Consider the following 24,280-nt stretch of genomic DNA (forward strand, 5'->3'; position numbering starts at 1 on the left):
ATGCAAATAACGGGTTCAATCTGTGGGAATATATATATATATATATGAACAGCTGGATAGACTAGCACTGGCATGAACAATACAGCATTTTAGTATTTTTTGTGGATCTGGGTGAAAGGGGATAATTTTGACAATGTTTTTATCTGCAAGCTAAACTTTTCCATTTTTTTTTTTTCCATTTTAGTACAATTGTAAATTATTCCAATGTTTTGGAGCAGCCACTGCAAAAGCTCAATCTCCACTATATATACTATATAAAAATACACCGAACACCCAAATATTAGTCAAAGTAGTCAATGTGTGAAGAAATCTGCAAGTAAAACTTTAAGGCCAAGCTCTGCCAACCAGTTGCATTAGCAGCAGTGAAAAAAAAAAAATCATGCTAATTGCTATATGAAAATCCACCTTTCAGCAAATATTTTCAACTACTTGAGAAAACATTATGTTAACTAATATTCATTAGCAAAGCTAATATAGTTTTTAACCTGTCTCCCAAATCTAAGATCATCTGTTTGAATCCATTCTGCAGATTTCTTCTCTAGTCAGTGCAGAAAAAATACAATGAAAAGAATGTGAAAATTTAACATGGGCTGTCATAGGAGATGTGAAAATCCCAGTCAGAAATTACATGTTGAAATGGTTGAGAGCAGACAGGAACAACTGTTAATCATACTCAGAGACACAGCGCCACCTAGCCAAAACAGCACACACTGATGGAGGCACAGACATGTGAGTGAATCACACACACACACACACACACACACACACACACTGAAGAAATGTGCAGCGCTGCACATAGCAGAGCAAAACATTGAGCACTTAGTGGTTAGAGGACTGGTCCAATTAGGAAACATATTTCACAGTCTTTATAGGACAGACAAACATAACATCATTGCTCAGATTCCCACGTCACGTGTTGCTAACAGCCCTGCAAGAAAATCACTCTCTATTATTTACCACACCACTGACTGATTGTTAGGTTTGGGGAATTCCAATACATATCATTGTCACATTATTAACTAGAAAAGTATCCGCTTGGTGAATCTATCAGAACCTGTCAAGAATATATAAAGAATAAAAAGTATTATATTGCGCTTAAAGAAAAGTAAATATCATTACACAATTTTGCACTGTGACAGTGACATAATGTCTCAATACAGTAATGCACAAAAATGTATTCTCATTTTTTTGTAATGCAAAACAAATAAATCAATTAAAAAAAAAACTGTTTTTGAATACTTAAACTATTTGTCTTAACATGCACATTTTATAAATTTTAACAATTTGTTGAATTAGCTGTGAGTTTAAAAGACAATTAATATTCTGTAATATTATGTTGAAAAGAGTTTTTTTTATTTTATTCTTTCAGAAACAGAGCTAATTATTATTATTATTATTATTATTAATATTATTTTGAATATTTAATGTAGGAAGGTTCAGCATTTACTGTATATGAAATAGACACTTTGGTAAAACTTTACTTAAAACCTTTATAAATAATGTATAATAAAAGCAGTTTAATGCATTAATTATGTCTTGTAATGCACCTTATAATGTATTGTATGATCTCATGAATAATTGTACCACACTTAATAACCACACTTATTTATTCAGTTACAACTTTATAGTGTAATGCATTAAAACATGTGACAAACAAATCTTTAGATGTTAATGTATTTTAACTTTGCTAGCTACTATTTATGATTTAATCCATTACAATGTTTACTTGCTGAATAATAGTATTAATTTCTTGCAAAAAAAGGCTTATTAATATATATATATATATATATATATATATATATATATATATATATATATATATATATATATATATATATATATATATATATATATATATCGTGAATCATATAGTATCATATTATGCTAACTTATGGGCAGTGTTGTGCTAGTTACTAAGAAATAGTAACTATTTACAGTTACTAGTTACTTAATTCAAAAAGTAACTCAATTACTTTGTTGATTACTTACAAAAAAAGTAATGCATTACTGTTAAAAGTAACTTTTTAGTTACTTTTTAAAAGAACTTTCTTTAATGTTCAAATTAATGCGCTTTTTTATGCATTATGGTCTATATAAACACAAAGTAAAACAGAAAGTAATTTTTAAACATTATTTTGATTGAGGCAGACCAGCACAAACTGAATATTGTATATCACAAGGATTTCTGAAATAAATAACAAAAAAAAAAACCACCCAGAATCAAAAACTAAAGTGGCTTCTGCATCATAAAAGCTGTTCTGTTGAGGCCTTAAAAATTTTCCTTTCACAGCTTAAGTATGAAAACTATCAACAATGGACAACATAACACAGAACATTTTGAAATGATTAAAAAATGAAAGCAATCTGAATTATTCAGAATCAATTTCGAGAAACATACATACATACATACATACATATATATATATATGTATATAAACAGTACAGACCAAAAGTTTGGACACACCCTCTCATTCAAAGAGTTTTCTTTATTTTTATGACATAAGGTGTGTTCGACATCGGCTGCGGCTGGATGCAACCGATCGGCGAGAGTAGCCGCGTGCAGGTGGGGAGGAGCTGCAAGCGGAGATATGAAGCCGGACACGTTGTGGCTCCCGTAGTTTGCTGCAATTACGTCAGTCATGGCAGATCACGTGGCGATTGCTTACTTGATCGCGTTTAAATGTGTGTATAAGTGGTGTTTTGAAAAAAAAAAAAAAAAAGTGGTGTTTTGGAAGGGTGCCTTCCAAAACAAGATACCATATTGGATATATACTTTATCAGTATGACATGGGTGTTTCTGCTTATACAAAATGATAAAAGTAACCTATAAAAAAATTCCCTGGTGGGTATGTGTTTTTCAAGAAGGTTTCAGCAACAAGATTTACAGTGCCCTCCTGCTGAGCTTTTTAACATTTTAAACATAACACCACTGATTTTCGTATACAGAAAAGCACAATTCTGTTGGATTTATATTGTGATTTAGACCAACTATTTGAAAGTGAACAGTGTTGTCAAGTTGAAGTTACAGCAAGTTGTTAGCAGTTGCAGGTGAAGTATAAACACAGCTAAATAAACTAGAGAATATGAAGAAACCAAACAAATGGAGGAACATAATGTATTATGTATCATTTGTATAGGAGCATTTATGACCACATTAGATTGTATGCTTTTTAGATTAACATTTTAGTTCTTAAAAATGCTCATTTGAATAGGTTATGCTGCTGAATACTGTAAAAGGTCTGTATAAAAAAGAAAGTCATGCAAAATAAACATACACAAACTTTATATTAACAATAAAGTAAATACAGTAAAACAATATTTAATAAATATGATTTATAAGATGAAGACGACATAAAAACGTATTGAACTGTTTTTAAAGTCCATATGAGAATTTCTGAAACTGAAGCCGACTCGCAATAAACTTGAAACGCACGTCATCGGTGTCATCAGTGAATCCAGCCAATCGTGGATCAGTTGTGTCGTCATCAGAACCTGTGCAGCCGCTCTTCAGAAGCTGCGCTGGCTGAGTTCTCCGGCTACTCTCGAATCGCTCTCGTGGTACTTTGACGGCACACGTCACAGTCACGTGCAGTGGCGGCTCCAGACAATTTTGATTGGGGGGGCAATGGGGGGGTCCTGGTCTTTTCAAGGGGGGTCTCATGAAAACCAACAAAAAATACAGTGGACAAGGCTAATAACTGCATATTTCTGCTACTAAACAACAAAAACACCTTTGCAATGTAAACAAATGACAGGCTACATTTGTTATTCATATCCTTCACACTGCACTTTCATGTCAGGTATATTATGCATTTTTATTGACATTGATATTTTTACATTTATTTCCAGATAGATATTATTGAGTTTACAGGCTAAAGTGGTCTTGCTGTTGTAAAACACTGTTGCTTTTGTAGAAAAAATATTTGCATCACATTTAAAATATAATTATATTTTAATTCATTTCTGAATTGTTTTTATTTTTATAATGATAATTCAGAGAATGAGAAAATCTGAATAAGCCTTACCAGTGTTGTGATAATTATTTTTACGTTTTAAAAATAAATAAGTACTGTAATATAATAAAAGTTTATTCAAATAACATAAAAAAGACCAGACCCCTCGATGCCTGTGAAACTTTTCTCCCTCAAACAGCACGCTAGTGTTACTTCTACACTACAGGCTACACACAGCAATATAAACAACGTATCTGCATGTTCTCACATCACATCGTTATTGTAAAATAATAATAAGTAAATAAACACCAAAATCACTTCGCTGAGAATGAAACACCACTCACCAGCTGCCACGATGTTGAAAATATCCTCTAGCAATTAAAAAATGCGCGTGCAGCATGAGGAATCTTCCCGGTTGGATGAGGTCGTAGTCAGGTGAACTGTCATCATGTTGGTCATTTTATTTACGGCTAAATTATTATTAATAAATTGTACTAATATTATGATTGGGCGTGGGCAGGCATTCACAAAAGTTTATGTTATTACAAAAAAAAAATGAGGAAATTTTGCTTTGACAAAAGGGCATTTAAGGGGCAAAGGAGAAGGTGCTCAAGTGAACCGGTTCTTTCGGACAATTCGATCAAATAAACCAGCTGAAAAAAAAATGGTTCACCGGTTCTTTTGCGCTCGATGTAATGCCGTCATTGGCGATGATTGCCCTTCATTCAAGCCTTTGGTTTACCCGTGCTTATAACATTAGCAAAGAATCAGTTCAGAATCAATCACCAAAAGAATCAGTTCGGTTCAGATGCGCTCTGTGTCAGTCTGCTTCACGCTGAATCACGCATGCGCAGTTATCATCAGCTCATCGGTTCTCGAATCGGACGCGTCCGACAGAAACGGTTCTCGGTTCAGTGTATGAATAAATGTCGAAATAATTATTATTTATTATTGTTCTGCGTAGTTTGAAGAGAAACGTTTTTGGATCTTTATCCCGAATATATATTTTTTTTAATCAGGAAGAGGCTGGGGGGTCAAATGGGGGGTCAAGGCATTTTTTGGCAGGGTCTTGAGACCCCCCAAGACCCCCCCTGGCGCCGCCGGTGGTCACGTGGCGTCAGCGCTGTATCAAGTCGGACAAAATTTCTAACCGGCATGCACTGCTTCAAGTCAGCCGACGATCGGTTTGCGCAAAACTGCATGAAGTCGAACAAGCCTTAAATGATTCGCGATCCCGCTCCGAACTCCCAAACTGACTCAAATGATTCGCGATCCCCAAACTGACTCAAATGATTCGCGATCCCGCTCCGAACTCCGAAACTGACTCAAATGATTCGCGATCCCCAAACTGACTCAAATGATTCGCGATCCCGCTCCAAACTCCTGAACTGATTCAAATGATTCGCGATCCCGCTCCGAACTCCCGAACTGACTCAAATGATTCGCGAACCCGCCATGAACTCCCGAACTAATTCAAATGATTCGCGATCCGCTCCGATCTCCCGAACTGATTCAAATGATCCGCGAAACTGCTCCGAACTCCCGAACTGAGTCAAATTATTCGCGAACCCGCTACGAACTCTCGAACTGATTCAAATGATTCGCGATCCCACTCCGAACTCCGAACTGACTCAAATGATTCGCGATCCCGCTCCGAACTCCAAACTGATTAAAATGATTCACGATCCCGCTCCGAACAACATGAGAACACTTTGACCACAGCTGCTGTGCTTCAAAAGCTCTTGCAGCAGCTCAACACTGGTTTTCTCTGAGGTGGTCGGATCACATCAGATTGTGGTTAATCTTGCAGATCATGACTTATATCTACTCTTCCTCTCCCTGCAGTTTGGTAATATAAAGATTCCTCCTTTGAATCTGAATCTCCAAGGTGAACGTTATGACAACACCAGTGTTGTGCTAGTTACTAAGAAATATGCATTACTGTTGAAATAACTTTTTAGTTACTTTTTAAAAGAACTTTTCCCATTAATGCACTTTTATGCGTTATGGTCTATACAAACACAAAGTAAAACAGAGAGTAATTTTTAAACAATAATTTGATTAAGTCAGACCAGCACAAACTGAATATTGTATATCACAAGGATTTCTGAAATAAATAACAAAACACCTGAATAATATATTCAGAATCAAAAATTAAGAGGCTTCTGCATCATAAAAGCTGTTGTGTTGAGCCCTTAAAAATGTTCCTTTCACAGCTTAAGTATGAAAACTATAAACAATGGACAACATAACACAGAACATGTTGAAATAAATAAATGAAAGCAATCTGAATTATTCAGAATCAATTACACACACACACACACACACACACACATATATATATATATATATATATTTAATTTAAATGTTTAATTTAATATATATATATATATATATATATATATATATATATATATATATATATATACACACACACACACACACATATATATATATATATGTGTGTGTGTGTGTGGAAAATAGAACGGATTGCGAAAGTGTGCGCGCAGATTATGAATTTGCGGGTATAGATTCAAAAAAACGAGGGTACGGTTTACAAAATCTGAGCGCACGGATTGGTAATTCGTGGGCTAGGATAGGACATTCGAACCAGAAAGTCACAGCTTACATTACATAAAACATAAAAGGTTTGTGTCTTTATGCTCAACTAAAGTGAAATAATGAGCACATTTCCACTTTGAGAAACTCGTGTTGCTCTCGCCTTGACTCGCCATGACTGCTGCACATACTGAATAAACGTAAACATGCCCACAGTGCGTCTTCGTGTTTACAGTGGTTGGCATCCACTAATCCTACAATACGTCACTGCTGCAAACAGGTTAGGCTGCACTTCAGTCAAAATTAATTATTTAAAAAAAAAAGTAACGGACAATGCATCATATGGTAACGGTAACAGTTAATTTATTTAAAAAGTAATGCGTTACAGTATTAGTTACTGTCAAATGGAACTGCGTTACAGTTACTAATAACACGTTACTGCCCAACACTGCTTATGGGGCAATTACTTACATAAAATAAAGCATTTATTAGAAATAAATCACTGTGTGGGGCATGGCCTGTGTATTGCACTGTAAAACCAGTTTAAAATAGAAAGACCATTAGATAATTAACAAAATAACCTCAAAAATTATGAACATTCATATAGTTTAAATACTTTAATTAGTTGGCAAAGAGCTTGAAGAGAAAAACCCACAGAGATTTCGACACAATATTTCATTTCCTCTCAATGGAAGCCACACAGTAAACATACAGCAGCAGGCCAAGAGTTCTGCTGAGGCACTGTCCATCTCTGCCTCTGTCCTCATGTGAGGATCACTCATTATTAGAGCAGTTATAAACACATTGAGCTGCCTACCACGACAGCACTTTAAAGCTGTGTAAATATGTTTGTGGCAAGAACAATAATAGGCAACCAAACTAATCTGCTTCCCAAAAAATGATGGATAATTTTACTCGGCCTTGGACAAAGTGTGACATGGACACCAACACTTATAAGGAAATGAAAACTGGAAGTGCATATGTGTGTGCAGCTTCACAAATCCAAGTCTGTTCCTGTACAGATAAGAAAAACATCAACCTCACACACTGTTCATCCACTGAAGGAACAAAATACGAGAGAGACACAATACAGACATGAAAAGAAAGACAAAGATGAAATGGAAATAAACAATAGATGCTTTGGAGATGGTGCATCAGAGAGAGGAAGACTTGGAAAGACACTCTTCATCTGCTGATCATGTCATGAGGAATGAGTGCAAAGTTAAGATCAGAGAATAACAGACACACAGATAAAAAGAGAGAGAGAGTCAGAGAGAGTCAGAGAGAAGGAGCGTGCGTAATGGATAGCAGATGTTGGAGACGCGGTCAGTGGGGAAATCTGCATTTATGAGCAAATAATTCCATCATTCGTGTGAAAAAACACTGCATGTTTTTATCCCTCACATGTGAGTGGCCTTAATGACACAATTAAACATCTATGTGTGTGTGTGGAGCAAAACCAACTGATGATAATCACAGATGGAGCAGCTGTGTGGCATCCATTAGCACATTCTGTTATACTCGAATTAAGAAACGTTTATGCACTTTTCCAAATGACCAACACAACAGCATCAGCATCTGTTGCATCCATGAGAATGTGATGCATGACCAACGCACAACATCCCAAGCTGATGTTCTCTGGAAAACATTTGAGGTAAGTTCCAAAAAAAAAGGTTGGTTCATGTGATCTCAACATGACGGCTCCCTTGATGGAGCAACTCAGCTTTAAAAAAACAAAAAACAAAAAAAAACACCTTTGCTACTTTCAACGAACATCCACACATAATGTTAGTTTTGCAATAAATGCATATACATATGCTTAGAAACAAAAATTATTAAAATGTGTAGGCCAGAGATCAGAAACATCACAAGTTGGCTTTGATGTAACAATAAAAAAACATTTAAATACGCTACCATCTCTTCTGCTCATCAAGGCTAGATGAAATCTATTTACAATCAAAAATAGTAATTTAAAATGTTTTCTAACATAATATATTTTAAAATGTAATTTATTTCTGTGATCAAAGCTGAATATTCAACAGCATTACTTCAGTCTTCAGTGTCACATGACCCTTCATTCAAGTTAATATGCTGATTTGCTGTTTAATAAACATTTCTTATTATTATCAGTGTTGAAAACAGTTATGCTGCTTAATATTTGAAAAATAAAAATAAATAATAATAATATGGAATAACTTTGATAAAGGATTACAAAGACTTGCTCCAGTAAATTGTGTGGTCATACACAATAACATGAAGAACATGCATTTAAAAAGTAATTTTAGGAGTATCTTGTTTCTTTCCTTTAGCTCTTTCATTTGATTCTTGTCCTCTCACATGTGGTTTATCTGGTGGGTGAAGAGAGAGAGAGAGAGAGAGAGAATATGTGCAGAGCATGCTCAGATTTCACATTTCTTCTGATCATCCATCATATTCAGAGACATGGTTTCATTATCTCAGACTGTCTCTCTCTCTCTCTCAGAGTGATAGAGCAGATAAACGAGTGCCATGACACCGGGGCTGACATTCCCTGAGGACACAGACTCAGACGGATGTGTGTGTGGTCTCGGCTCTATTGTGTTATCACAAGAATCAATATTTATGAGGCACAATCATAAGACATTGTCTGTGATTTTTCAGTCTGATTATTTGAGATAATAAACGGTTAGAAAGCTAAGCTGACTGGCTGATCGTTCTGAGAATCAATTATGGATTTATGCTTATGAGCTCTCTAAAATACAGATGAAAATGTTTTGTTTATTATAAGTACACATTGCAGTTTTATCACCTTTCAATTTAAATGCTGGAGTTCTTTAAGGCAGGATTTATTATGATTGGCTGTCAATGATTCATTGTTCATCAGCTAAAAAAAAATTAAAAAATAAAAATAAAAATCAGTTTCAAAAGTCCTGAAACTGATCCCAATGATATCGTTCCTCTGTGTCATTGTTGATGTTGTGGTGTGGACTTACATATTTTCATAGTATTACCGGTATAATGATTATTAAGCTTTACAGTTAAAGTTATTGCTACAGTTACCATCCTTGGTGTGCACAGACCTTAACTCTTAAGAAAATAGTCCACAACACATATATAACGATAAAGACACAGTGGAAAGATATCTTTAAGATCATTTTCAGAGCATGTTTTCAAGCTCATGAATGATTCGATGCTTTCAAGTTTGATGGAATACGATTGGCTGTAAATAAAACATTTACAGGCATTCAAATTCCTTACTACTTGAAGGCGTTTGCTGACAAAGTTTAAATTTTGGAGTGAACTATCCCTTTAAAGCTCCAGTGAAATTTGGTGTAGGCACAAACTGAGCTCAGTGTAAACACATTATAGCGGATGAAGCAGAATTTGATATGTGCGATAATTGAATACTATTTTTCAGGTTGGAATAGCTGCTGAATTAAAGGTATTCAAGTTCACAGAATTCTCTGATTGCTGTAGCTTTGAGGATAAAATCCATGCTTGAGCGTTTCAAAACAGCTTAAACTTGCCAAACTCATTCTCATCTTTCAGAGCACTCAGGACACACACAAGACCCACAAAATCCTTGAAAATGGCGTCTCTGCCTTCAGGGCTTAAGAGGAGAGGAAAAGAGACTCTTTGTATGCCATTCTCGGCTGATTAGAAGAAACATTCCCAGGATTCCTCAGTGGCAAGCATGGTTCCATCGCCGCTGGCAGCATTCCTATGCCCCCATTCATGCTTATGGATGAGAAAAGAAGAGATATTGTGAGAAATACTTCCAATATGACACTAATACAAGCTCTGCGATTTATCAATGGACCTTTAATGTGACAGAGATGGAGAGAGAAGACAGCTTAGAGGACAATACAAAAGATGCCCAAAAAAGAACACCAGTGCATGACAAGCTACTGAAGACGTTCTGAAGCCTAGAATGTTGTATTAATAAAATATATGCTGATATGAGACATTTTTCCTGAGAGAAAAAAAACAAACATTCCTACTGAGTTGAAATATCCTTAATTTACATTTCTAATGTGTCATACAATGTCAGGTATATTTTGTCTCTTTTGTCTAAATTGTCCAATTTACTTGAATTATTGCCCAGACGAGCAAGAGAAATATAATTTCACTTTCCCATGTCGGGGATGAATGATAATAAAGTGTACTTTACTTGAACTTAAATTTATGAGTTTAAAAAAGACAATTATCAAATAAAAACTTGAAATTGAGAAAGCCATAATTAGGCATAATTATAAATCATAACTGTATTAGAATGACCATATAATTTTCAATTTTATACTGTAATTCTAATTTAGCAAGTAGCAATTTATATTTTTTTTATATCCTATAAACATGACTTTTTATCTCATAATTATTACTTTTATATTATGATTTAACAAAACATGTATATAAACACATACAAAAAGAATTGTCTCATAATTTGTACTTTTTATCTTATAGTTATGATAATTATCATTGTAATAATCTAATTATAATAATTAGACACTATAGTTTTTAGAGCTACTTTATTAACAGAATTGATTTCTGTTTGCATCTTTAAATCGTTATTTGACTGTTTATCCCTGTAAAGCATATATATATATATATATATATATATATATATATATATATATATATATATATATATATATATATATATATATATATATATATATATATATATATATGCATAACAAAGCTTTACAGGGATATATATGAAATCTTGAACCGAAACAGGTGGAAATAAAACAGCATCAATAGCAACAGATTTGTCAGTAAAAAGCCTGTAGCACTACCCATTACTAACAGAGCGGAGAAAGGGAGGACGCGGCTCAATTCTACAGTCTGTCTCAGGAATACAGATGACACAAAACGGAATAAAGATGAGGAGCATTGTTTCTATGGTAACCATCCTCCCAGTCTTATCCGAGGCGCAGACTATAGTCCCTCCCAGTTTGGAGCCTTTTTTCTACTTTTTTCTCTCTCAATAAAAGAACATGGACCACCTGGAGGGAGAACCAACTAATTAGCAACTGAAGCAGTCAGCTAAAAACAGGTTTCCCACACTTCATTTGAGATTACTGAATTATATATATATATATTATAATTTTATAGTGATTGCATTAGCAAGACCACTTGGTTCCAGGCTTTAAAAAAAAAAAAAAAAAAAAAAAAAAAAAACTTTTGATGAGTCGTTCTCTAGTTTGTTTTCTAAAATATTTTAGAGCTGAACATAATATTAGGATATCAACTACTAGATTTTCAATGAACCCTAAAAAAAGAAGTGAAAGAATAATGAGGTTTGCTTGCATGAGCCAATGTTTCCATAAAAAATAAATCAGTTCCCTCATGAGACTTCAAGCTGACATTTCAAACTGAAGTTTAAAAAATAAATGTGACGTCTAAACAGCAACAGGAGCTTAAAACATAATGACAACATTGCACAGTTACAGTGATGCCAAACCAGTGGAGAAAATCACAGGCTGCCCTCCTCGAGCTCGAGAGATTTACTCTCAGTGCTGCCAAGCCACACAAACACAGATCTCTGCCACCTCATCTACCTCACACTGATTATACCCAAAGCAAACACTGGCAAAGGCATGGCAGGTCAATTAAATACAAACTATGTCAACCACTGTATTGCAAATCCAAATGAGACGCCAACCTAAGTGATGTAGACCACTGTGCGCCAGTAAACCATTACACCATTACACCAAAGTCAACTTTCTAAATTTGTCAAATGTCCTTCTAAATGCTCCTTCTGCACATTTTAGATCTCACAGTCGCTTGCTGTCTAAGAGGGTGTTTAGACGACACCATTTCCAACTAAAAACATATCATGTATTTTGGCCATTCATTCACACGACAACAGGGTAGTGCAAGTATATATTTTATTTTATTTTTTTATACTATACCATTATTGTCTCTATGTAAGCTATGAAAATGTAAATTTGTGAAAACGGTGATGTCATGCACATGTGTATTACATGTTTGCTTTGTGTTTCTTTACGAAGTCACGTCGCCAACTACTGGCCTGTCATACATAATTCAGCATTTTAAGTCGTTCCACGGATTCATGTAAACAGGGATCATATTAACAATACTATCATCTCTCTCTCTCTCTCTCTCTCTCTCTCTCTATGTATATATATATATATATATATATTATAATAATTTTTCAAAATTAAACTTTCATAATAATGATTAACCAAACTGTTTTGACAAAAATAATTATGACAATTAAACTTTTATGTCATAATTATTATTTTTATCTTATGATTTAGAATGTCATAATTGAGAAATTTTCCTCTCATAAATATGATTTTCCCGCATTTACATGGGAGTATGACAAAAGAATATAAAGTATTGTGAAAATACAGAGGACGACCTTAAGTTCTAGTCGCTCGGTTAATGTCCCTCCCAACTATGATAAACCCAGTGAATTCTGAAAAAACAAAAACAAACAAACAGGCCAACATTACCAGCATTCAGACAGAAACACTCCACAAACCTGCTGTTCAAAGCTCACCATCTGAGGAGCGATCAGGTGTGTGTGTGTGTGTGTGTGTGTGTGTGTGTGTGTGTGTGTGTGTGAAACAGTGACAGATTCTTCAAGCCGAAACGCACAAGTGAAAGGCTGAAGATGGCTGAATTAACTGAGAGTTGATTAAGAATCTCATTATTTTTAATTAGCTTAGGTTAAATGTATAGGAATGGGATAATGAGCACCACGCCTCATCCTGTTTCTCTTGCTTAAAATCTCTCCAACTTATTTCTGTTCAATTACTAAATCAAACTTTCTCAAAACACACAAGCATTACAGATCTTGAAGGCAGCACTGTATTGATGTTCCTCAAACATTCTGGTTAGGGTTTATTCTAAACCTCTAACTTAAAATGAATAAAAACCACAGCAGTTTGATAGATAATCAGCCGTAGGTGAGCGATCTACGTCATATTGTCAGATTTTAAAGATCTCTCTTTTGACCAACATTCATGGACTTATCAAATGTTCAATGAATGTACATGAATGATGCCACTGTAATATTTACATACTGATTTATGGTGTTTTCTATCATACCCCTATTTTTCCATAAGTCCATACTGACTACTTTGACCAAAATGTGCTGTGTAGTAGTATACAACATAAGACACTGCTCAAAATAATATCTCAAAATGCAATGCGTTCAACTAGACCTATGCTGTGTCCCCACTCATGCACGACCTGTCCTAAACAATATTTAACATTACAGAGCAGAATCCATGCACATTATAATGGCTAAAAATGACCACAGTTGCATTATGAAGGAAAAGCAATATTAGTAGGCAAACTGAGGTGCAGCGCTAGTTATATTCAACAGCTATTCTCCTTGATCTCTTTCTTAATTTATTTTTGTCAGGCTGCCAAAAGTGAATACAGTTTTCCACAAAATTAAATTAAAAATGCAAAATAACCATTTGTGAGATGACTGTGTCAATCATTGAATTAAACATGCACCGTATTGAGGGCTTGTGGCAACAGTGCGTTTTTTAAGTTTAGTACTGTAGCATACTACATGTATAAAGTATACAATATAAGAAGCATGAGATAAAAACAGTATGAGATATAAAAAAATAAATAAAAAGAACCCACAGAGCCGAACACTGCCACAGAGAATGCAGAACAGAAAAACACTCTATGTAACACTCAGTAAGCTGCAAACCAAGAAACTGAGCTGACAGGGTATTAATATCACTTCCATAAATTACCAAAAAAGCAGTTTATTTTGGGGGAAATTATATGCACTGTACCTGCGGTTTTAACCACAGGTTTGGATCAAGTCTGCCATCTGCTGTCCCCAAAGGAAACTGCTACGTGACTCCCTACATTCATTTCATACTACATTTAAAATGTATTCCAGCCAACGTCTGGTGCATTGATTAAAGCAACTAAAGTAAATTAGGATTATGTTTTAATAATGAGAGCTTAAAGATGTTTCTCCTGAAGGTATATTTAGATCTCAAGTCATCATCTCCCTGTTTCCAGTCGCAGCTGCCTGCAAGGCTAACCCAGCCTTATGAATATTAATAGCCTAAGCGTTTCAGCACCCTATTAATACCTAAATTAAATTTAGAATAGTTTAATAGCCAGATCAAAGCGATGTGCGTCTCTCTCTCTCTTTTTAAAGTAAGCCTCTGTCTAGGCATTTTTTTTTTTTCAATGCATCAGACTGATGACTTCAGCTGCTATTTTCACCATCTCTGAGCAAAACATGTTTCATAGTGTTCATTTGTCTATGCTCTGTGTTTCTGTATGTACCTGTAGTGTGTTTCACAGCCCTCGGCGTGTGGTTATGTTCATGGAGTTTGACTGTCGAGTCTTCATCATCATCATCATCATCATCATTATATCTATGCAAAAGTCCAAGGGTTCCATCTTCATCCTGACAGTTCATATGGAAAACCCATTATGTTTCAAAGCAACTAAAAGTGAAGTTGAGCCTTAAAAGAAAGTAGGCTACTTTTCAAATGCTCACCAATGTAACAATCTATGATACGTTGCAAAAACACAAAACATAAAACGTTCACATAAACGAAACGTGTCTAATGTTAGTAGTGCATGAATCTCAGCTCACAGAAATCACTTTCAAACAAAGACTCAAAAATAAATAAATTCATGCTTGAATGGATTCATTTAAAATGACTGGATTTTGTCTGAGAAAATCCTCCAGATATTCCTAAATGTCACACATTTAAGAAATACGATTTCATAATTAGTACAGCACTAAGGTCAAATTAAACGTATAAATAATTATGAAAAGCTGAGCTTTTATAAATTAAAAAAAAGGATGCAAATGCACCAGAAAGATATAATAAAAGTGAGTTGCATTCTATATTCAAAGTCTTCTAAGCATGTACAGTATTGTTGTTTGAAATAACCAAAAAGAAACAAAAATGAAAATCACCAACTTGCATGATATTGCTTTTAATGGTGATGCTCATTGGAAAAATAGAGGACAATATAATTGTAAAAAGTATTGACAGCTTGAGACCCATTTTCAAATATGTCAGATAATACTAAAATTAAAGGTAAAAGGTAAAGGTCGAGAGACTGTAGGAGATGCAGCATGCAAGAGATTTAGATGATACGAGTCAGTATGGAGGTTGTATTCACCAATAGGTGAGCCTTGCCTTAAAACAAAACACCCAAAATATTGGCCTGCACTTTAAACCTATTTTGATACAAAGTGTTAAGAAATTTAAATTACCTAGAGTAAGCCAAGTGACCCATGACATTTACAATTTCAGACTATGAGAAGATGAAGACAAGGAAAAGGAGATAAAGTGGACAGCACAAGAAACGTGCATTAAGTGAAAGCACTTTTTTTGTAACTTTTGCATGACATTTTTTTTTCATTCCACACAACACTGAACAAGGCCATGGAACATCAGCAGAATGAATGAAGCATCTCTCCATCTCCATTCTCAAGCTAGAATAACTTGCATAAGATTAAAGATGTCAGTATTTCAAGAGGAGCTAGCTTTAAAAAGAAGCCTATATGCCAAAAAAGAAAACAAAAGAAAGAAAAAGAAACCTAACTTGCACATATTTTTCATGTGAAGGATTATTTTCTAATCCTGTCAGAATGATGAATAACTTTATAGATTACAGCTAATCAGGAGCCCCATTGTTTAATTCACATTCTCCCACTGAAATCTCTAAAGAAGAATAACATTAATGGACATACGGCAGGTGCAAATGGCATTCCAAGGTGACCTCTCTCATAAACTGATACGTGCTTCTCTGATCAGTCTTAGTGTTTTACCGCAGGTCATTTTTAGGACCTCCAGAGTGAGACCAGATCCCTTCATCACACTTCGGATGACTGTTTGGTGGACAAGCGTTCAGCTAGCATGTAAATTTCATTCGCAGGAGGTGACCCGCTCACTGGACTCCATGAATGAGCAGGTGTGGCCGTAGACTATATATATATATATTATGCATGGTTCACTTTGGGAACAGCAACATCTCACGTCGATATCGGGCCAGAATTCCCTCCACCAGATTCTCACTCCCAGTTCTCCCAGTCCTCATCTCCCAACTGGTAAAGAAATAAAATAATGAAAACTGAATTTATTACTGCTATTGTCATTCCTCTCGGGTGATCAGATCATAAATGGACAGCGTGAAATCTGAAACGTTAATAAATAAATTCACTCAAAATGTAATTAAAGGTGCTCATATACATTTAAGACCACATTGCACTGTATAAAAACTACTGTATTTTTCAGACTATAAGTCGCACCTGAGTATAAGTCGCATCAGTCCAAAAATACGTCATGATGAGGAAAAAAACATATGTAAGTTGCACTGGACTATAAGTCGCATTTATTTAGAACCAAGCACCAAGAGAAAACATTACCGTCTACAGCCACCAGAGGGCGCTCTATGTCTTCAGTGTAGACTACAGGAGCACTGAGCAGCATAGAGCGCCCTCTTGCGGCTGGAGACGGTAATGTTTTCTATTGGTTCATTTCTCTCGGTTCATGTCAAATTAATTTTAATAAATAAGTTGCACCTGACTATAAGTCGCAGGACCAGCGAAACTATGAAAAAAAGTGTGACTTATAGTCCGGAAAATACGGTAGTATTTATTTATTATTTTTTGTAATAATTATTATTATTTTTTTTTTTAGGGCTGCACAATTTAATGCTTACTTTGATATGACTAATTATAATTAATATTTTTATTACTAAATAAAAATATAAAAATAAGAAATATTACTATGTTTATATAATATCAATATAAAGACAATATTTTCACAAATCTAAAATGATAGAATATTGATCATAACAATATCGTTATTAATCATGTTATAAGCAGCTTAAAGTCTCAACGCTTGCAGAGACGAAGCAGCGCTTACTGCGAACCAAACTTGATTTGAACCGAGCTGATTAATGACTCTTCTGTAGAACTGCTTCATAGCTGAATCTAGTTTATTCATAATTGACAAATTTTGCAACACTGTCCCTTATTGAACACTGAACAGCAGCTGTCTTCAGCAGACAGGCGTATAACTGAATTGAACTTGTTTCATAATTCTTTGCCATTTGTACTTCATTAACTGTCATGAAGAACGAACCTCTTCTGTCGCGTCTATTTTAGACAAAGCCATCTGAACCTCTTCTTCTGTCATATCCAGATCAAAATCCTTCTCCCAGTCTTCACTCACATCTGTACTCGAACCTACAGTTGCACAAACACAAAGTGCAGATATAACATCAACATTTCATACTTCATTCATATCATTATATATTTATTTATTTATATTAATTAATTAATTAATTAATTAATTTTTTTATTTATTTGCTCACCAGGGCTGCATTTATTTGATCACAAATTCAAATACAGTTGTGCGCTTAATATTTTTGTGGATTTATTTATGAATAGAAAGTTCAAAAGAACTGCATTTATTTCAAATAGAAACACATTATACATGTTTAGACTGTCACTTTTGATCAAATGCGTAGTTGCTGAATAAAGCTGCTTTTATTTTTGTCATTAAAATCATTAATGGAACTGGAAAGTACTGTTAAATAAATTAAATAATTTCTTATAATAAACCCTTCTCATGTTTCCTCTTACCTTTCTTGCCATTATTGGAGGGGGTGGATTTGCCGCTGTCGGAGTTGAGCTCAAACACTCGGAGGTCTTGAGCTACGTCCTCTCTGGGGGTCTGTGAGGGACGCTCCTCTGGGAATGTCTCCTGTAGACTGGCCTTTGAGAGTTTCTGAGAGACCTCGTCTGCAGCGGGCGATGGCTGCGTGACTCTGATGGTGACGGAGTCTGCTTGATTCTCGATCTGGGTGGGGAAGCTGACGCTGTCGCTGCTTACAGAGGGAGTGATGTCCGATGCTACATTGCTGGTGGAAACCAATTCTTGAGCGGGTGAAGAGCTTTCAGGTGAGGCCTCTATCGCTACCGAAGGGACACATGCCTCTTCGACAGGTGGCGTGAAATCTAAACGTGATGAAGACGTGGCCCCGAGAAACTCACCTAGAGAGAAAGAGAAAAAACATGGTGATGAAGGAACATAAAGGCACAGTTCTAAAATCTAGTGAGCTGCCTATTAAGGAAAATAAACAGCAAGGTAAAACTAGTTGAAGTAAAACACTTTCCGATAAAAATCCAAATAAATAGCACTAAATGATTTAAATTTCAGTCAAACCTTCTTCGTCCTCTTCCTCCCAACCAAGACTCTCAGAATGATCCGTCTGCTCCGCTCTCTGCTTGAGCGCTACCCTCCTGGCTTCCTCCTACAAACACACACATTGTAAATAAATAAGATAAACAAGAGGCTGAGCTGTTTTATAAATATAGTCACATTAGAAGGAGCTGCACAACCCCTTAAAATGCCACTACATAGACTCATTAAAACACAAAACATATTCATTGGTATCCTCCTACTAGAACATATAGACCCAGTTTTATTGATCACTTTTTTGATTTACAGAAATATATAGAACGACATAAGGTTGTGCAAATGATGACTGAATTTTCATTTCTGAGTGAACTCACTTCATATCAATCTAACACTTAATGTACACAATATTACTCCAAATTCTGGATCTAAATTAGATGGATTTTTATAACTGAAAATGGAGAAAAATGTTATTTTGTCTAAGAAATAAATGTGTAACACTTAATTTAAAGGTTAATTTAAAATGATTTTTAATGAATTAAGTGTATTTATTTGAAATTAAATGATGTATTAAAATATTAATAATAAAAAAGTTAACTACAAATCAACAAAACAACTGTTGTTTTAATTGAAAAACATACAGTTCTGGAAACATCACAAAATTTCATCAGCTTACCCTCAGGCCATCCTAGAGGTAGACGTGTTTGTTTTTTCATCAGAACAGATTTTTATTTTTATTTTTGCATTCTTTTGGCTTGTATACTGTGCTTGATCTGTGCATATTTCCCTCCCGATTGAGACGAGACAACTTTTTTTTTTCTGAAGAAAGCAATATTATGGATTATGTTTAGAAAGTTTTAGTAATGCATTTGTTTCTTACAAACATGCAGTTTTTCATTACACAAGTCATTAATTGATGGACTGGAGTGCTGTGAATTACTTGTGGATTATTGTGATGTTTTTATCAGCTGTTTGGTCTCTCCCTCTGACGGCACCCATTCACTGCAGAACATCCATTGGTGAGCAAGTGATGAAATATTACATATCTCCAAATCTGTTCTGATGAAGAAACAAACTCATCTAAATCTTGAATGGCCTGAGGGTGAGTGTATTTTTATATATTTTTCTGTGAACTAATTCTTTAAACAGGTTCAGAACAATGGCCCTGCACTTAAAGACTGCAAATCTACTGCATATACATACATGACCAGCAGATGGAGCTACCATGGTAATCTTTAACTGACTGAATGTGTATTTGATACTTTTTTCACTTAAAAAGTAAAAAAAAAAAAATAACAAAAAAAAGTGAAGTGATATACAGCCAAGTATGGTGACCCATACTCTGAATTCGTGCTCTGCATTTAGCCCATCCAAAGTGCGAACACACAGCAGTGAACACACACACACGGTGAACACACACCCGGAGCAGTGGGCAGCCATTTATGCTGCGGTGCCCGGGGAGCAGTTGGGGGTTCGGTGCCTTGTTCAAGCGCACCTCAGTCGTGGTATTGAGGGTGGAGAGAGTGCTGTACATTCACTCCCCCCAACGACAATTCCTGCCGGCCCCAGACTCAAACTCACAACCTTTGAATTATAAGTCTGAATCTCTAACCATTAGGCCACAACTTTCCACCTAGACTACACATAGAATGAAACCTCAACAAAAGAAAGCTTCCTACGCCTAATACTGACGTCATAATGTTGTTTTAGCCGCTGAGCTGTGTGTGTTCAGATAAGCTCATAAGCCTGATTTCAGCTCAAGTGGCAGTATTAGACACGGATCTGCTGTACCTGCTCCAGCTGGAACACTTTATAGAAGTACCGCTGCCAGAACTCGGAATGAGCCACTGCTGCTGGAACCTGACATGAACACAAGCTAATTATTTATTTTGGTTTGTGGAATTACATGCATAGATGAATCATGGTCGGTACGGACATAAATTAACAGTTGCATCATACCATTTTAGTATAAAGAGCTCTTATGGCAGGACTGTTAACGAGCAGTTCAGAGATCTCAGCTTTCCTCTCTTCCAATTTGAAACTGGATAACCAGGCATCAAACTGCTGTGGAGGGCCTGAAAATTTTTTTTTTTTAAAAATGGAATACACATTAAAACTCAAAATCCCACATCCAATTTTGAGAAAACATGAAGGGTTTACATACCATCAGGCTCATTGCAGTATGTAGCAGGGTCTGCTTGAAGACTGTAGAGTCGAGCCTGACAGAAAAAACAACAACAATACATCGATTTAATATGTATTTTTTTATTATTAAAATTGTGTATATTTCATAAATTAAAACTGAATAATATATATAAGTTGTGTGGAAGTGGCTGACCTTGCTGCTGTCATAGACCTCTGTTGTGCCTGCCGGAGTGGCTACCAGCGTGATGACATCACAGTCAATGGTCTTGTCTGGAGCCGGAACCAAAGTGTCTGTGATCACACCCAAAATATTCGAAATGCCCTTCTTCACCTTTTCCGTTGCCTCTGATGAACCTTCAACCTAAATAAACAAAACAGCTTATAAACTATCATTTGTGGCTAGGGTTTGCATCTACATAAAGTAAATAAAAGGCATATTATGTCTAGCTTTTGCGCTGAAGACTAAACACCGTTTAAACAAGCTAAGAAAGTAAGCGTTAACATTGTTTTGGTGTGTTGTAAAGTTGTTTCCTTACTGCTAGTTTGGTCTTAATCGCATTCGCTGTCGCCACAACAGAGCATGCCGTGTCATGTTGGACCACGTTGGAGAATTCTGAAAGATCCCGTTTGATAAACTCATACGCCTCAGCTGACTGTTGAGACAACAGATCATTATACAATTAATATTCATATTCATGTGTGATTTATATTAATACTCACATATAATAGTTTTGTGAATACTAACATTATTTAAAATGTATTCATTCAAATAAACATGAAATATTAATATAATATTAATTTGAATTTGAATAAAAATACAGACAGAGTTGAAACCAAATGTAACGCAGGGTAATGGACACATTTTATGAACACAAATATTCATTGTATAAAAAAATAAATAACTTATAATCATTCAAATAAATGTTAAATAGTCAGATAAATTCATCTTAATACAAATGTTAGGGTTAACGTGATGCAAAGTAATGGACACATGTGTAAACAAACATCTCGTTCAAAATATTACAAAAGAAAACAAATGTACTATTTATGACTACATGCAATTAGTTTAAATGTGTACAAATTTGGTTCTACATTAAAAATGTATTTTCATCAACTGGAATTAAAGAGTTTTAAGACTGAAACAAAGGTTATGAAATAAAATAAATTTATAATAGTAATAAAGCTAAAGGGGGGCATATGTAAATGCTAAAAACAAAATGTATGCTGATTTCTCACTTCAACTATTACATTTATATTGTGCAAATAAATAATTGTAATAAAATTATAAAAGAATGCAAAACAGAAGCATCTAACTAGTTGCATAAGAAATTCTACCACTGCTTGAAAGCACAGATCAATCATTGCTTTTCCCCAAACACAGTGCTGAGAGAATCCTCAAACCTATTTAGCATTATCCATATGGTAGGTCCACACTGGATCTGATTTGGATTTGTCTCACCTTGTCTTTGACGGCCTGGAAGCTCTGTGTCAGCCAGCCTCCCCACCATCCTCCTTCCCTGCGATCATCACACACGATTCAAATCATTAATAAATATTACAAATGACACATGTGCGTAATTCCTGTTATGCAGTATCCTTAGAACTCTACAGCCTTAAATATGAATAATCTTGTGTTGTAATTTAAAGAAGTATAGAGATCTCTTCAGGTCAAACTCAGGCATTTAATTATATAAATTATATCGTGAGTTTTTACACAATATCAAGAAAATAAACAGAAAGTTACATCGTCTTGAATATAATTCTTCAAAAATAAATCTAAAAACTTTTTTTTTTTTTTTATAAGATTTGATCCACGACATATTTGAAACAGATATTAAAAAGTACAGCATAGGAATGATCAATCAATCATCAATAATTCATAATGCGTGTGTATAGTTTGATCACTCCAAGCTCGACAGTCTGGAACAATCTGTGGCATACGAGCTTTATGAATCCTTCATTTCAGTATCTGACCAAGCCATTTCATCACTTTACTGTCATATACACGATCTTTGTCTTTTTTATTTTAATATGGGATGGGTTTATATGAATATTACTAATAATAAAGATGGCTGCAAAGTGTATTTTTGTTCATGACTCTGTGATATTTTTGTAAACAAACCCGTCTGACTTCCCCGTTCACATCTGCCAATAAAACTCATCATTTAAAAAGGTCACACACATCTTTTTAACGCAGATATGCACTATTTAGAGTTAACTTAATGTTGCTACATGACACCATATTATTTATATAGTACATCAAACCGATAAAATGAACATTTGTGTGCTGTAAACTCACCCGTCTGCCATCTTCAGCGCATGACGTCATCAGTATGGCTTGAACTCTGACCTCACCAGCGCGTCCAAATAAAATTCACAAACACTGCATTAGATAAAGTGAGGATCATTTATTAATGATTTTAACAGATATATAATTTGGTAGTTTGCACTAAAAAGGGTGAAATTTGCGTGAATTCGTTTACTGAAATATGTTTCACGTAACACTGCGTAGTAAGGCAACCGCAAAAGATCAAGATTTGTGATAAACACGAAAACGCCTGTCTTTACACTGACGGCCTGTGGGGGCCACCAAAAACAATAATCACAAAACAATAATAGACTAATCTGTATGGAAAGAAAGAAAGAAAGAACACTTAATACTGTATATTTCCTAAATAAACACACATGAACACAAACACACACACGTGTGTGTGTGTGTGTGTGTGTGTGTGTGTGTGTGTGTGTGTGTGTGTGTGTGTGTGTGTGTGTATATATATATATATATATATATATATATATATATATATATATATATATATATATATATAACGAGCATGTAAATAAATAGCACACACATACACACACACACACATACAACCTATACTTTGTATATCTTATCTTTAGAACTATTTTTTTATATAATACAATATGTTATCTGACAAATATTTGACTTTATATATTTCATGAAATGTAAGAACTCTAAATAAATAAATATACCGTTTATATAACTTATAATTTATATGATTATTATATATATTCATACAATATTATGTTCTGCATTTATAAGGTTTATAAATAAATAAATATATGGATGTTTTTTTTATTTGTTTCTTTTTATTTGTCTAATTAATTTTTTAAATTATGAGTTTTTATAAGTTAAAATGTTACATTTACAATAATTTTGGTAAATTAGCTGTCTTGTAGTTTAGAGGACTCGGGGAAAAAAATCATAAAACGCATAAAATCTCATGGGAGAGAGTTTGTCTCGTCACTCTGTTACACATAATCAAGAAATGAATTTGCTCATAATGGAATAGACACGGGGAGTTTATCACCTCATTAGAATTCAGAAAAGCCCATATGGATTGAATCCTAATGAGAGTGCTTAACTACACACCTGAGGCCCCGGACCCCTCACATTATGTACATGTATGACCCCCATCACAGCTGTGTTTTGCTTGT

The 24,280-nt window shown here is 34.8% G+C and overlaps 1 protein-coding gene across 1 annotated transcript; it reads right to left on the reverse strand.

Moving 5' to 3' along the window:
• Positions 1-15,439: 15,439 nt before the first annotated feature.
• bsdc1 (BSD domain containing 1) lies at positions 15,440-23,339 on the reverse strand. The gene is made up of 11 exons (XM_052612497.1): positions 23,118-23,339; positions 22,278-22,335; positions 21,355-21,471; positions 21,012-21,179; positions 20,838-20,892; positions 20,633-20,748; positions 20,465-20,533; positions 18,701-18,788; positions 18,118-18,528; positions 17,615-17,718; positions 15,440-16,572 (listed from the first exon to the last, which is right to left on the reverse strand). Exons 1-11 carry the CDS (start codon positions 23,126-23,128, stop codon positions 16,540-16,542), a joined length of 1,230 nt encoding a protein of 409 aa, XP_052468457.1. The 5' UTR covers positions 23,129-23,339; the 3' UTR covers positions 15,440-16,539.
• Positions 23,340-24,280: the final 941 nt, after the last annotated feature.

The sequence above is a fragment of the Carassius gibelio genome, chromosome A13 (genome assembly GCF_023724105.1).
Source record: "Carassius gibelio isolate Cgi1373 ecotype wild population from Czech Republic chromosome A13, carGib1.2-hapl.c, whole genome shotgun sequence".
NCBI classification, from domain to species: Eukaryota; Metazoa; Chordata; class Actinopteri; order Cypriniformes; family Cyprinidae; genus Carassius; species Carassius gibelio.

Excerpts from the sequence above, each read along its gene's own strand:
- bsdc1 (XM_052612497.1), bottom strand. Across the intron at positions 21,180-21,354 it reads CGATTAAGACCAAACTAGCA|GTTGAAGGTTCATCAGAGGC; the intron begins GTAAGGAAACAA and ends TTGTTTATTTAG. Across the intron at positions 16,573-17,614 it reads AAATAGACGCGACAGAAGAG|TTGGGAGATGAGGACTGGGA; the intron begins GTTCGTTCTTCA and ends TTTCTTTACCAG.